This window comes from Argiope bruennichi, chromosome 4, assembly GCF_947563725.1.
Source record: "Argiope bruennichi chromosome 4, qqArgBrue1.1, whole genome shotgun sequence".
Taxonomy (NCBI): domain Eukaryota; kingdom Metazoa; phylum Arthropoda; class Arachnida; order Araneae; family Araneidae; genus Argiope; species Argiope bruennichi.
Window position 1 is genome coordinate 83,861,592 of NC_079154.1, and position 12,056 is coordinate 83,873,647.

General features: G+C 28.0%; 1 protein-coding gene across 5 annotated transcripts in view; it reads left to right on the forward strand.

Annotated features, from left to right (window-relative positions):
- Positions 1-12,056, forward strand: part of LOC129966737 (dystrophin-like) — a 249,446-nt gene that overhangs the window by 10,608 nt on the left and 226,782 nt on the right. Inside the window, exon 1 of one of the 5 annotated variants that reach the window (XM_056081281.1) lies at positions 3,942-4,099. The exons of the other annotated variants lie outside the window; for them this stretch is intronic. Within the exon in view, the coding sequence (XP_055937256.1) occupies positions 4,072-4,099 (28 nt within the window). The 5' untranslated portion in view covers positions 3,942-4,071. Of the gene's footprint in view, positions 1-3,941; positions 4,100-12,056 lie in introns of those variants that run through there. 5 annotated transcript variants of the gene reach the window in all.

The following is a 12,056-nucleotide window of genomic DNA, read 5'->3' on the forward strand; positions in this document are numbered from 1 at the left end:
TATATCCAATAATGTCTTACGATTTATTTTCTTTGATGATGAGTTTACGATACTCATCAGGGTGAATAATAAAATATGAAGCAAGTGGAGATAAAAAAAAAACTTAAGCGAACTTATGCGAAAAGTATTAAAAGTAAAGAAGTCTCCAATCTTACAGATAAAGTAACTATTATGCAATTATTGATTCATTCACCATATTTTAATAGTTCAGTACTTTATTGCAAAAAAAAAAAAAAAAAAATCAATAACATAACAAGAAGCATAAAAAAAAATTGACTGCTTTTTTTCATTCCTGATTTTCAATTTTTTTTAGAAAATCTTTTTCCGAACTTGTGTAAATATATTTGAACCACCTCGACCCATCCAAAGGCATGCATTTAATTTGAATGCTTGGAACGCCTTGACAGCTTAGGCGTGAACTATGGTTGTGTACTAAAGAGCATCACCGACCACGGGCCAACGCCTTCAGTAAGAGATATGTTCCGATAATGGAACATATCTCTTATTGAAAAAGTGACTCGACCCCACAACGTTACTATACTGCCCAGGATAGCGAGAGCCAATTGTCATATCAGAAGCTCCTCATTTATATTTTCTTTTGAGGATCCCCCGAATGGACTCTGAACGTGGGTATGTCTTTGGTGTTAGGTAGTTCTTTCATCACGAAATCTTAAAAATGTCGTGACTTTCGTTTGCAATAATGGATTATCCCAATGTAAACGCAGTTTAATAAAAGTCATTTCTAAATGTAGGTAGGAATAATGATATTCTTTCAATATCTTTTATTTTCTTATTTTCTCTCCCAAACTGCTTTCTTTGGCATTCTAGTTCATAAAAATTTCCTTTTAATACTTTTTTAAAGTAGCACTACATAGTATTTTCCTTTTTTTTAATCCTTATTTATATAAAAAAAAAAATGCTATTTTCAGAAAGAAAAAAAATTTTTTTTTTTGAAATACATTTTTAGAACAGTGCTTCTATCTAAAATTGTATTAAAATATATGGGGAGGGGGGCAGATTAACCAAACGATTAATTTTGCTTATTTGATTCTGTTAAAATGATAAAACATTAAAACCAAAAATTAAATATAGAAGTTTAACTTTAATAGAAATCAAAAGTCCGTTTTTTAATATCTTCTTGCAGTATTTAGTCTTTGAAACAAAGAGCGGCCATTGTTTTTGGTACTATATTTTAGGCATTACTCACTATTTAAGAAAGAAAAAAATATGCCCTAACAATTTTCTTTACTTCTTTTTGTTATATGATATATGAATATCGTTACATGGCAGACTAAAATGTATAATGTGATTAATACTTTCCAAAATAAAGTTTTTCATTTTGGAAACATTTCATTTAACACCGGAAAGGGGGTGGAAAGGTGAGATTGTAAAATTCTAAAGTTTTTCTGTTAAGACTTCCTTTTCAATTATAATTTCTTTTTCATCATATTGACTTACTAGATTGAATAATAATTTCATATCACTGCGTTATGTTTTAAATTTTGCAAATAATATTGCATAAATATACAGGATAACTACTGAAAAATCTTCACAGGTATACGATTTCCCAGAGAGAGCATATCTGTTAAAGATCGGAATAAAATTTTGAATGTAAATATTATACTGATGTGTTCAAGAATGATGTGAAAAATAATAATCCAGTTCTCACATCATGGTAACTGGGAAAGACATTGAACCTTTCAAACGACAAAATCTACTTTTTTTCCCACATAAAACACATTTTTCACAGAAGAAAATTTAAAATTCAATTGGGACGGTAGTTTTAGTGCTAAAAAATAACAACAATAGAATAAAAATTGAAAAAAAAAAAAAAGAAGAAGAAGAAGAAGAAGAAAGAAAGGGGGAAAAAAAGTGAGAACTATAAACATGAAGTTCATCAGATTATGAATTGCTTTTCCATTTATGCCACAATTCACACTGTGCCTTCTGCCTGAATATAGCACAAAGATATATCTAATTTGTTTTTGTTAATTAATTTGGTCCATAACTTATATTTTTAGTGATAGTTAGTAATTTAGAAATGTCCTTAATTCACGTGAGGATTTTATTTCTACGGACTGTTTTCAACTAAAAAAGGAACAAAAAAATTATACTTTATTTATAAGAAAAAAAAATATTTTAACGCATTTGCTGTTATTTGTTCTTTTAACAATAAAATTTTATTGTATAATATTTGTATGCGTTGTTTTGAATATTGCTCATAAAAGTTATTCATATCAATTCTTAGTTTTCAAATTATTTGATATATTTTAAAATTATAAGTAATATAAATTTCCATTATTAATTAGTGTCATTTATTTACATAAGTTATAATTAACAAAACTTAAAATTATAAATAAATTTTTACTTTTCGGTTTTCCTCTTCGTTTTCTCCCATTATTCTCATTTTTAACCAAATTTTTCTTGACTCGAATTTATTGTGGTCCAAATCAGCCAAATTCTACTTTATCCTTCTAATTATGAAGGTCAGGAGATTTTTGTGGTCATGGATTCTTAGATTTTGGGAAAAGTGCTATAAAAAGTCATATTTGACTCATTCATTCTTTCCACCGAAATTGGTATGATAAAGTTTTTAATCCTGTATAAAAGTCTTTCTTATTACAATATCTCGTGTAAAAGTGGGATTTGTTTATTCCACAACAGGGAAATGAATCTAATCTGCTAGACGTATATGCCCATTGGGATCAAAAGTATTAACTGTCCTCGTTGGAAATGACTGAAAATAAACTCAGTTTTAAAAAAAATGCTATAATAATCAAAATTTATAATCGGGAAAATTAACTTAAGTAAAAGAAGATATATTAAAATACCACAAAAACACATTACACCCTTAAAAAATAAATTAAATTATTAAAAATAAGTAAATATATGTAATGATATATCTTAATCTAATTTAAATCCTGATTAATTTCCTAATTTTAATCTCAATTTAGACCACATTAACTTCATTCTACAACGCTCTCTTATTTCCTGATCCAATTCCGCCTTTTTTTATTTAATTAATCCTATACAAGCTCTGTAAAACTCTTTTAATCAACACTTTAACACGCTCCAAGTGAAGCGATAAAAATTCCTAAAGCTGACAACATTCTTTTAAGGATACCTAAGATTCGTTTTCCTAAGCTCACAGGCGTCAAAGAAATTCCTAAAAGAATCTCATAGTATAAAAACACTGAGGGTAAAATTTCGTTTGTTTGTTCTTGTGTCGCGATGTAGTCAGCCACATTTCTTGCCGCTTATTCTCTGTATATAGTATGCCTTCCGAGATGGAATAAATCGAGTTTAAAAATTTTGATGTGTCTTTTTTTCGGCCATTTTTCTAAAAAATATGTTTTACATTTTTAAATAGTAAAACATCAAGTATGTTAAATATTAATCATTTCAAATCACAAAATTTACAGGATGAAAATCGTGATTTGAACTGGTGAAATATTAGATTAGTATATATTTAATTAGGTGGAATATTGAAATTCAATAATTTTAATTACACAATTAGCATAATTTTAATTACATAATTTTAATCACTTCAATTAATATTCGCAAGTCTTTAATGAGTAAATAGACAGACTTTGAAGTTCCGAATAGAAAGACTCTACGGTACTTTTTAAAACCAAATTTACCTGCGTGGAATGAAGCTTACCAACACCTGCGATCTTTATTTATGTTTCATGGCTGAATGAAAAAAAAAAAAAAAAAGAGAGAGAGAGAGAGAGACAGGGAGAGAACCGAAAATGCTTTCCGTGCTGATTAAAAAGACTTTTAAAAATAGCTTGCTGCGTGGCGTCATCTATCGCGCAAGCTACGAACTTGACTAGAACTCCCATGGTTCCCCAAAAAACATTTTTATTAAAATATCTCCGAACTCTGAGCGCAGCCGAACACTCTCCCATACGAGGTTACTCCAGGAAAAGTAACAGCGACGAAATGATCAACACAGCTGTATCGGAGCACAAGATGACCGTACCGTGAAGAATTTCGTCAGAACATTCTTTCCGCAAAAAATGTGAAGAAAGTTTGTTAAACTGTGTCGATCTGTTAATTCTGAAAGGGATGGAAGATCCGGAAGTGGAGGACGAATGTGAGTATATATTTTACCTTTGTCATTTTTATCTGTCGAGTCAGCTAGATAGGTATTAAGAGAACCCTTCAACAAGAAGTAACAAAACATTCGCAAATGCTGTGCTAGCTAAGAGTAAAGCCTCTGAGCCATGCGGTTGCCTGTTATTGATTTTTGAAGTTATGATTATTCTCTGTTTTCATAAAGAGGCAGAGTAAAAGTTCGTTTGAATGTTTTGACGAACTTATTATTATCATTTTTTGCTCTTCTTTCAGTGTTTAATTAAAAGGAAATAATTTAACAAATAAAAAAAAATGTTTTTTCTTTTTTTTGAGATCAGTAAATTTCATATTTTAACATATACATGTTATTTGTTATAATTAATTTTGAATGTTTTTAGATTGTCAAAATTTGCTTTATTTTAAAACACATGTTCATGTTTGTATTTGTGTGTATTCAGAAGAAATACATGTGCATTTTTTAAACATGATAGTTATAAATAATAATAAAAAAATTAAAATTAAAAAGTTAATTAATAATTTATTAATAAGTATAATAATCTATGACCTAGAAAACTTATTGAAATATATATAATCCTTAATTTCGGTGATGTTTTATTAAAAATTAATTTTCCTAATTTAGGAATTTTTAGAATTTAATAACATTTTTTTTTATTTATTAATTTTTAGTCGTTATTTTTATATCGTTTTAACTATAAATATAAATTTTTAGATTTTATAGTTAAAGATAAAATTAAGATAAAAGGCATGGATTAAAAAAATTATGAATACTTTTTTCCATATTGAAAAAGATAATAAACTTTTTTTGAAGAGTATCCCTTATATGAATTGAGTCGCTCTGTCGAATGCATAAACGAGTCCGCATTAAAAGAACATCTCAGGAAATCATGAAAGAGAGAATTGTTTTTTATATATTTGGCTTAAATTATAATTTGTGAGCCAATTTTCATCTCATTTTATTCAATAGTTTAGAAATAATTTCTCATTTATTTTTGCATTGCAACTATCAATTATTTATCATTAAATTTTTTTCGATATTATTTCTCTATCTAATGACGTTTTTATGTTATTTAAATTTTTATTTTAGAATAGAATATCAGTTGGACGTACAGAATATCTGATTCATCAAAGTTTTCTAAAAATGACATTCAATTGTTTTAAGACTCATTTAATATTGTATTGATTTAATGAATCTGTAATTACAGGATAAGGATTTAAAACTAGATATCGTACATAAGTTTCGAAAATATTACGGCATATAATTGCAGTAACATCTTAATTTAACTGAGGATTTAATGAAGATATACTGGTAATCAATCACTAACTATAACTATTAAAGGGTAGATTGAATCTAGCGTAGCTTAATGTTGCTCTGTTCTATTCTTTCTACCCTTACAAATTCACATTCTAATTTCAAACTGTATTTTTTATTACATTATTTTTTTTTTTGAAGAATTCGAATAAGCTTGATTTGAAATTGTTATCAAAGAATGAGGTACGTTTTGAAAAGTGTATTGTTTATTGGTTGCAGAAAAATGAGTTAATTTTAAATGTATAAGAAAAATATTGCATAACTTGGAATATAGGCTGTTTGTTCCAATTTCGATGTACTGATTTTTTTTTTTCATTTTGTATTTATTAAATTGGAATTATATTCCAAGTTATGCAATATTTTTTTTTATACATTTAAAATTAACTCATTTTTGACTGCTTCGGAACTATATGATTAAAATGATAGATTGTTTTTCCATGACATATTAATTTCTTCGATATTCAATTTTTCACTTCTAATGTTTTCTTTTCTGCATTGCTTAGTAGTCGCCCTTGGCGAAAAATTCGCTGGGGATTATATAGTGTGTGAAAAAATTTCGATGAAATTTTTTATTCCTATTTTATTCTTAGTGGTTTTTCTAGTAACTCATGTCACGCTATTTTAGAATCAGGGCTGTAAATAAAACAGGGGGAATTGGGTCAATGTCCCAGGATCTCTCACCTTAGGAGTCCTCCTCCGCCATTTAGGTGAATAAAATACATCAATTATTTGTAAGACATTTAATTTCAAAAAATTTTTTTTAAATAAACGTTCCTTTTTATTTTTATTTTTTAAACCGGAAAATTATTTGTCTGATTGGAAATAAAGTTTATATCAATTAAATAAGAAATAATCAATCTAAAATAATCAAATCAACTAGCATATTTTTTTATCATTTAACCTTTTTATTTTCACTTTACAAATCGGAAAATTATTTATCTGATTGGAAGTAAAGTTTATATCAATTAAATGAAAAAATTCTAAAATAATACACAACATCAATCAGCACATTCTTTATCATTTAACCGTATTACTTTTAACCTTTATATTTTCAATTTTCAAACCAGAAAATTATTTATATGATTAGAAGTAAAGTTTACATAAATTAAACGAAAAAAAAAAATGCTAAAATAATACAAACATCAACTAGCATATTTTTTATAATTTAATCTGATTACTTTTAACCTTTTTATTTTCACTTTTCAAACCAGACAATTATTTATCTGATTGGAAGTAAAATTTATATAAATGAAATGAAAATTTCTAAAATAATACCCACTATTAACTAGCATATTGTTTATCATTTAACATGATTAACCAAGAGCCAAAAATTACGTGAAGTTGCACACACTAAAAAGATATTGATCGAAAAATTTCATTCGATTAAAGCTTATAAAGCTACTTTAATGATAAAGAAATTGATCAACCATAACTAAGAACAAAGTACTTAAGGTTGAAAGGAACAACAAAGAAAGGAGACCTGCTGACATCCGCTTCTCTAAGCTTTCAAGTCTTTTATTATAATCTTGTTTAGAAGCCTTAGTCCTGTTCTGTTCATTGAGTTAAGAACTTCTATTACCTCATCTAAAACTTGAGATTTATTCTGAAAAGGGAAGCGATTAAATTTCATTTAACTCAATAATATATTTCATAAATAGAAACATCTTATAATTTTTTTTGTTTTGAAAATATTGGAAAAATTTGTAACGTAGAAGAATAGTAGGTACAGTTCTAGGGGCGGGTATTATTTGGCGATTTTCCGCCAAAATTTTCTCGCCAAGCCCCGTGGACTCTGTAATCTTCAGAATTTTATTTCTCAATATCATGACTATTTTCAAGAGACGCTGGCGACTTTATGTTTAAAGTTTGGCGTCAAATTTGGCGGTACCCGTCCCTAGGATTTAGCCGAGTAGTAAATTGAATATTCAGCATTGAATTTTTTGTGTAATATCCCATATATTCCATAGTTTTTACTGTAGCTTAAAGAATTTTTGAATACTAATTTCATTAAAAAATTCGCGCTATGCAATAAGAATACAAAATATCAATAAGAATACAAAAAAGAATGCACAATCATATTATTCTGTATATTACACAAAATATCAATGGAAGTTAAAAAGTGTACAAACTAAGTAAAAGTTTCATCATTTTCAAGACTTATTTAAATTACTCTTTCGAAAGAAATTTATTCAGTATTTAGAAAAATAAGCCTATTCTTCAACCTTCGCTTTTAAAAAATGGAAGAAAAACTGGATCAAAAAGTATGGAGTAATAATAAAACAGTTTGAAAAGCATTACAACATATGGAAAAGTTTGTAAAATACTCCTAAACGTATTTAAAAAAATATTAAAATTACAGAAGCATTTTTACAGTAATTAAATTACCATCACAGAAAAGATAACTTTTGAATTTTCAAATGTTAGAAAAATCATCTTTGAGCTAAAATATCAAATGATTCAAAAGTCCTTTAACATTTGAAAATTCAATAATTCACGAAATAATGTAGATAGGGAGGTAAAAACTGACATATATGCTTGAAATGACATGGAGTTTTATTGAAATAAAAAAAAAGGTGCAGACATGGGGTAGGTGACGATTGAGTGACTAACGTGTCGTGGACAGACGAAGCCCATTTCACACTCTTCCTGTCAACTCCCACAACTACAGAATTTGGCTACAGAAAATCCTAGAACTGTCATGAAAGACTCATTGCATAACGTTGGTTGTGCGGTTACCTGAAGTCGCAAGTTTGCCGCGATCGTCCGACCTCTTTAGGAATGCTAAAAGACACAACCGACAAAAAAATTTTCATTACAGCTACAGATATACTGTACAGTGTACAATACTTTCACAACATCGTTCATCGACAACAGGTATTGTTGGCGAATGAAAGTTGTTATATTATAAAGAACATAGTCTTTGTTAAAAAATCAGCTGTGCTAATTATTGCTTTTGTTATCATGAGCCATCTGTTGGCCGTTTTTTACACATTTTTTTTGATTTTAATAAAACACCTCGCCATTTCAAGCATGTATATCAGTTTCTACCTCTCTACTTACATTATTCTGTAAATTATTGAATTTGCAAATATTAACGGACTTTTGAATCACAGTTTGTTCGGAAATTATCAAGCAAAAACACAATAATTTTACTTTATTTTTAACTAGCCGCCTTTGGCGACCAGCCGGTTCGCCAATCTTAATGCTCGTTAAAATTTTAATAATTAAATATTTTATGTAATTCCTACTTTAATATCTTCTTCATCAAATATTTTAAAGCTTCAAATTTTGATAGTCATGTAATTCACTCTAAATAATATAAAGGCCTTCAGCCATAACATAATATGTATCTCTCTAATTTTCTGTTAGTTTCGGTAGAATTTATGTTTAAAATTAAAATGGAAATGACTAAACTGCAATTAATATAATAATATTTTTTACTGAAACAAAGCATTTTTTTTTAATAATATGATTACTGATAATAGAGTCACTGAGCGTTTCAACTTTATGGGCACTAAAGAATATCTTTCTTAAGTTATGTAATATCTCAAGAATTTGTCAACAAAATTTTCTCAGATTCGTCATGAACAGATCGATTCATTAACAATGTTTAATTTTAAATGCATCAAACTGTAAGAAAATAAAATGAATCGTTTAAAATAATCGGTCGAAAACAGGTTTAAAAAAACTACTTAAAAAACGATGTACTTAAAACTATAAGCATATACAAAAAATATATAACTAACATAAATACAATTTACTTACAAAAGCATGCAACTAACCTAAAAATAATTTAAATCATCCGTTGATAACGGTTGTCATGGCAACAATCAGAACTCAGTGCGCATGCGTGAATTTTCTTCGCCAGTTACGTTAACGCAAATGCGTGAATTTTTCTACGCCAGTTGGGGTAACGCTATGCAGATTATACATTTTTAATTTCCTTTATTCTGTGTTATTTTAATTCAAAAGTACTTCAGAATGAATCTGAAACATGGATTAATTAACAATGTTTCATTTTAAATGCATCAAACATTAAGAAATTAAACAGAATCGTTTGAAATAATCCGCCGAAAAATATTAACCCTAGCCTCATTACTGTTGGGAGAAAAAGAAACTGAAGCCTTACTCATTTGGCGGTGGAGAAAATGGAAGATTTTTTTGGCGGAAAAGTTGGCGGTGGGAAAAATGGAAGATTTTTTTGGCGGGAAAGTTAGTTTTTAATTAATAATTAAAATTCTAATTAGAAATTCGAAAAAAGGAACCCCAGGTGAACATTCCCGACCTCCAAGGTATACATGTACCAAATTTGGTAGCTGTAGGTCAAACGGTCTGGCCTGTAGAGCGCGAACACACACACACACACACACACACACACACACACACACACACACACACACACACACACACACACACACACACACACACACATTGAGCTTTATTATAAGTATAGATTAAATAAAATTTAATTAATAATATTAACAACAAACAAACAAACAAAAAAAAAGAAACTCCTTTTGCTCCAAATTTCAGAACTCTAAATCCATTGGTGTACCCTGAGTAACACCAATGTATAAAACACACCCACCTTCTTTTATTATTAATAGGGTTGTTTATTCATAAGAGTTTACTGTTTCCTTTTGTAATATATTTTTATGAAATAATATTTTAACAAGAGAATTTCAGGGATCTCTAATAGAAAATTTTCGAAGAAAAATAAACAAAAAGGAATAAGAATGCACAAGTTTAAGTTTTACCGAGTCGAATAGTTTCAACTAAGTGCCCAGTATAATTGAGTTCCAATTTTTCATTCTCCCTTCATTTCTTTTTACTTTTGCCCAAATAAACTTTTCTGCCTAATTGCTGTTTTTCAAGAAAATGTATTCTTTTCTGTCACTTAAGAATTCCGCCTCGAAAATTGTTCTTCAAAAGAATAGCAAAATCAAGGTACTTCGCTACCATTTTTCGTAAGTTTTCTTAAATTTTTTTTTTCTTTTTGTTTTCTTTCGTTGCTTTTTATTTCTTCGCGATTTTGCAGTCTGTAGTTTTCTAGGAAATAAAAACTAATTCATTGTTTATTTAGTTACAAATGAATTAACACTAAAATTACCAAGACCGTCATTTTGACTGTTTTCAAAATTCATTTTGATACAATTTATATTTTTTTCTAGAACCTTATGACGATCTTTAATGAAATATAACAAAAATTACATATTCCTATTCAATTTCCACTCAGCCATTTTAACTTCCATAATCAGTATGACCTATACCTATTTATACCAAATCCCATCAAATTGATGGCTTTAGCAAGCTTATAATATTCTAAAGATCATCTATGCAATGATGGACATCAATACATATTTACAATCATTTATACATCGCTTTCGGACATTCACTGGAAAAATTTGAATTACATTTTTCATATGAAATTTTATTGATTAATCCTAAGTGTTCGGCAGCCGTCATAATGGAGTCTGTCTTATTCTGATTATGATTCAATTTAGAACTAAAAGCTCTAACTGGATTTCCTATAAATGCAAATACAAACTATTTTCCTTGATTTTTTTATTAATAATTAATGAATTGTTTATATTAAATGTTTTTTTAATTATATTTTTTATTAATATAAACTAATCCAAAAGTTTGAATGAAAGCCATGAACCCATCAATTTGACGGGAGTGGTAAAACGAGGTATATATTTAACATCTGTTATTCTAGTGTTAAATAGTAGTTAATTTTTTGAAATATAAATAATAGTTTAGTTGGAATTATAAAAATTATATCAAAAATTAAATTGTATAACTGGAATATTTGGATAAATTAAATATACAACTCACTGTTTTTACGAATTTTTCATTTATTCCTTTAGGAATCTGTTCGTTATTTGTCAAAATTATTATAAAAGAATTTTTTTGTTAAAATATCGTTGACTTTCATTTTTTTAAATTCTGTATATTAATCCTAAAAGGATTTCGGTCCTCAATTTGTTTCCTAAATAACTATTAATTTAATTTTTGAAGTTATCTAAGAGCTGCATATATCCTATGAAAGCAAAGGAATTTGTTATTGACACATTTATAACAACGAGCGAGTGAAATAAAAGTATGAATGGTTTAGGTGATGGTCAAATACCATACTTACATAATAAGTATGAAAGGCATGCATAATTTTTGCATCTGCAATAGATTTCTCATACCTTCGTCTTTTAACAGATGTAGCAATGCAAATAATGGGTGAGTGCAATGCACGAATACAAAGGTTTGCATGTTATTACTACAATCTGACTGAGAACTGTTTCTTATAAATTCTGATGTGTTCTAATCGCCGCAGAAAGTTGACACGTTTTCAGTTTTTTTGCGAGATAATAGAATAAAAAAAAAATATTTAAAACCTCTGTAGATTGGTAGCTTTCGACATTTTTTTTTTTTTTTTTTTTTTTTTGTAAAATCGTGTTTTTTTGGAGAAAATATTTAGATACGAATCACATACTGATTACATATGAATATTTTTCAATCTTACCTACCTATGAACTGGTCATTTAAATGAAAAAATCATGAATGTACTTTGTTTAATATGTTGTGCAAAACAATCTGCTACCATTTTACAGTTTATCTATCATTACATATATTTTTGAACTTGCACTCA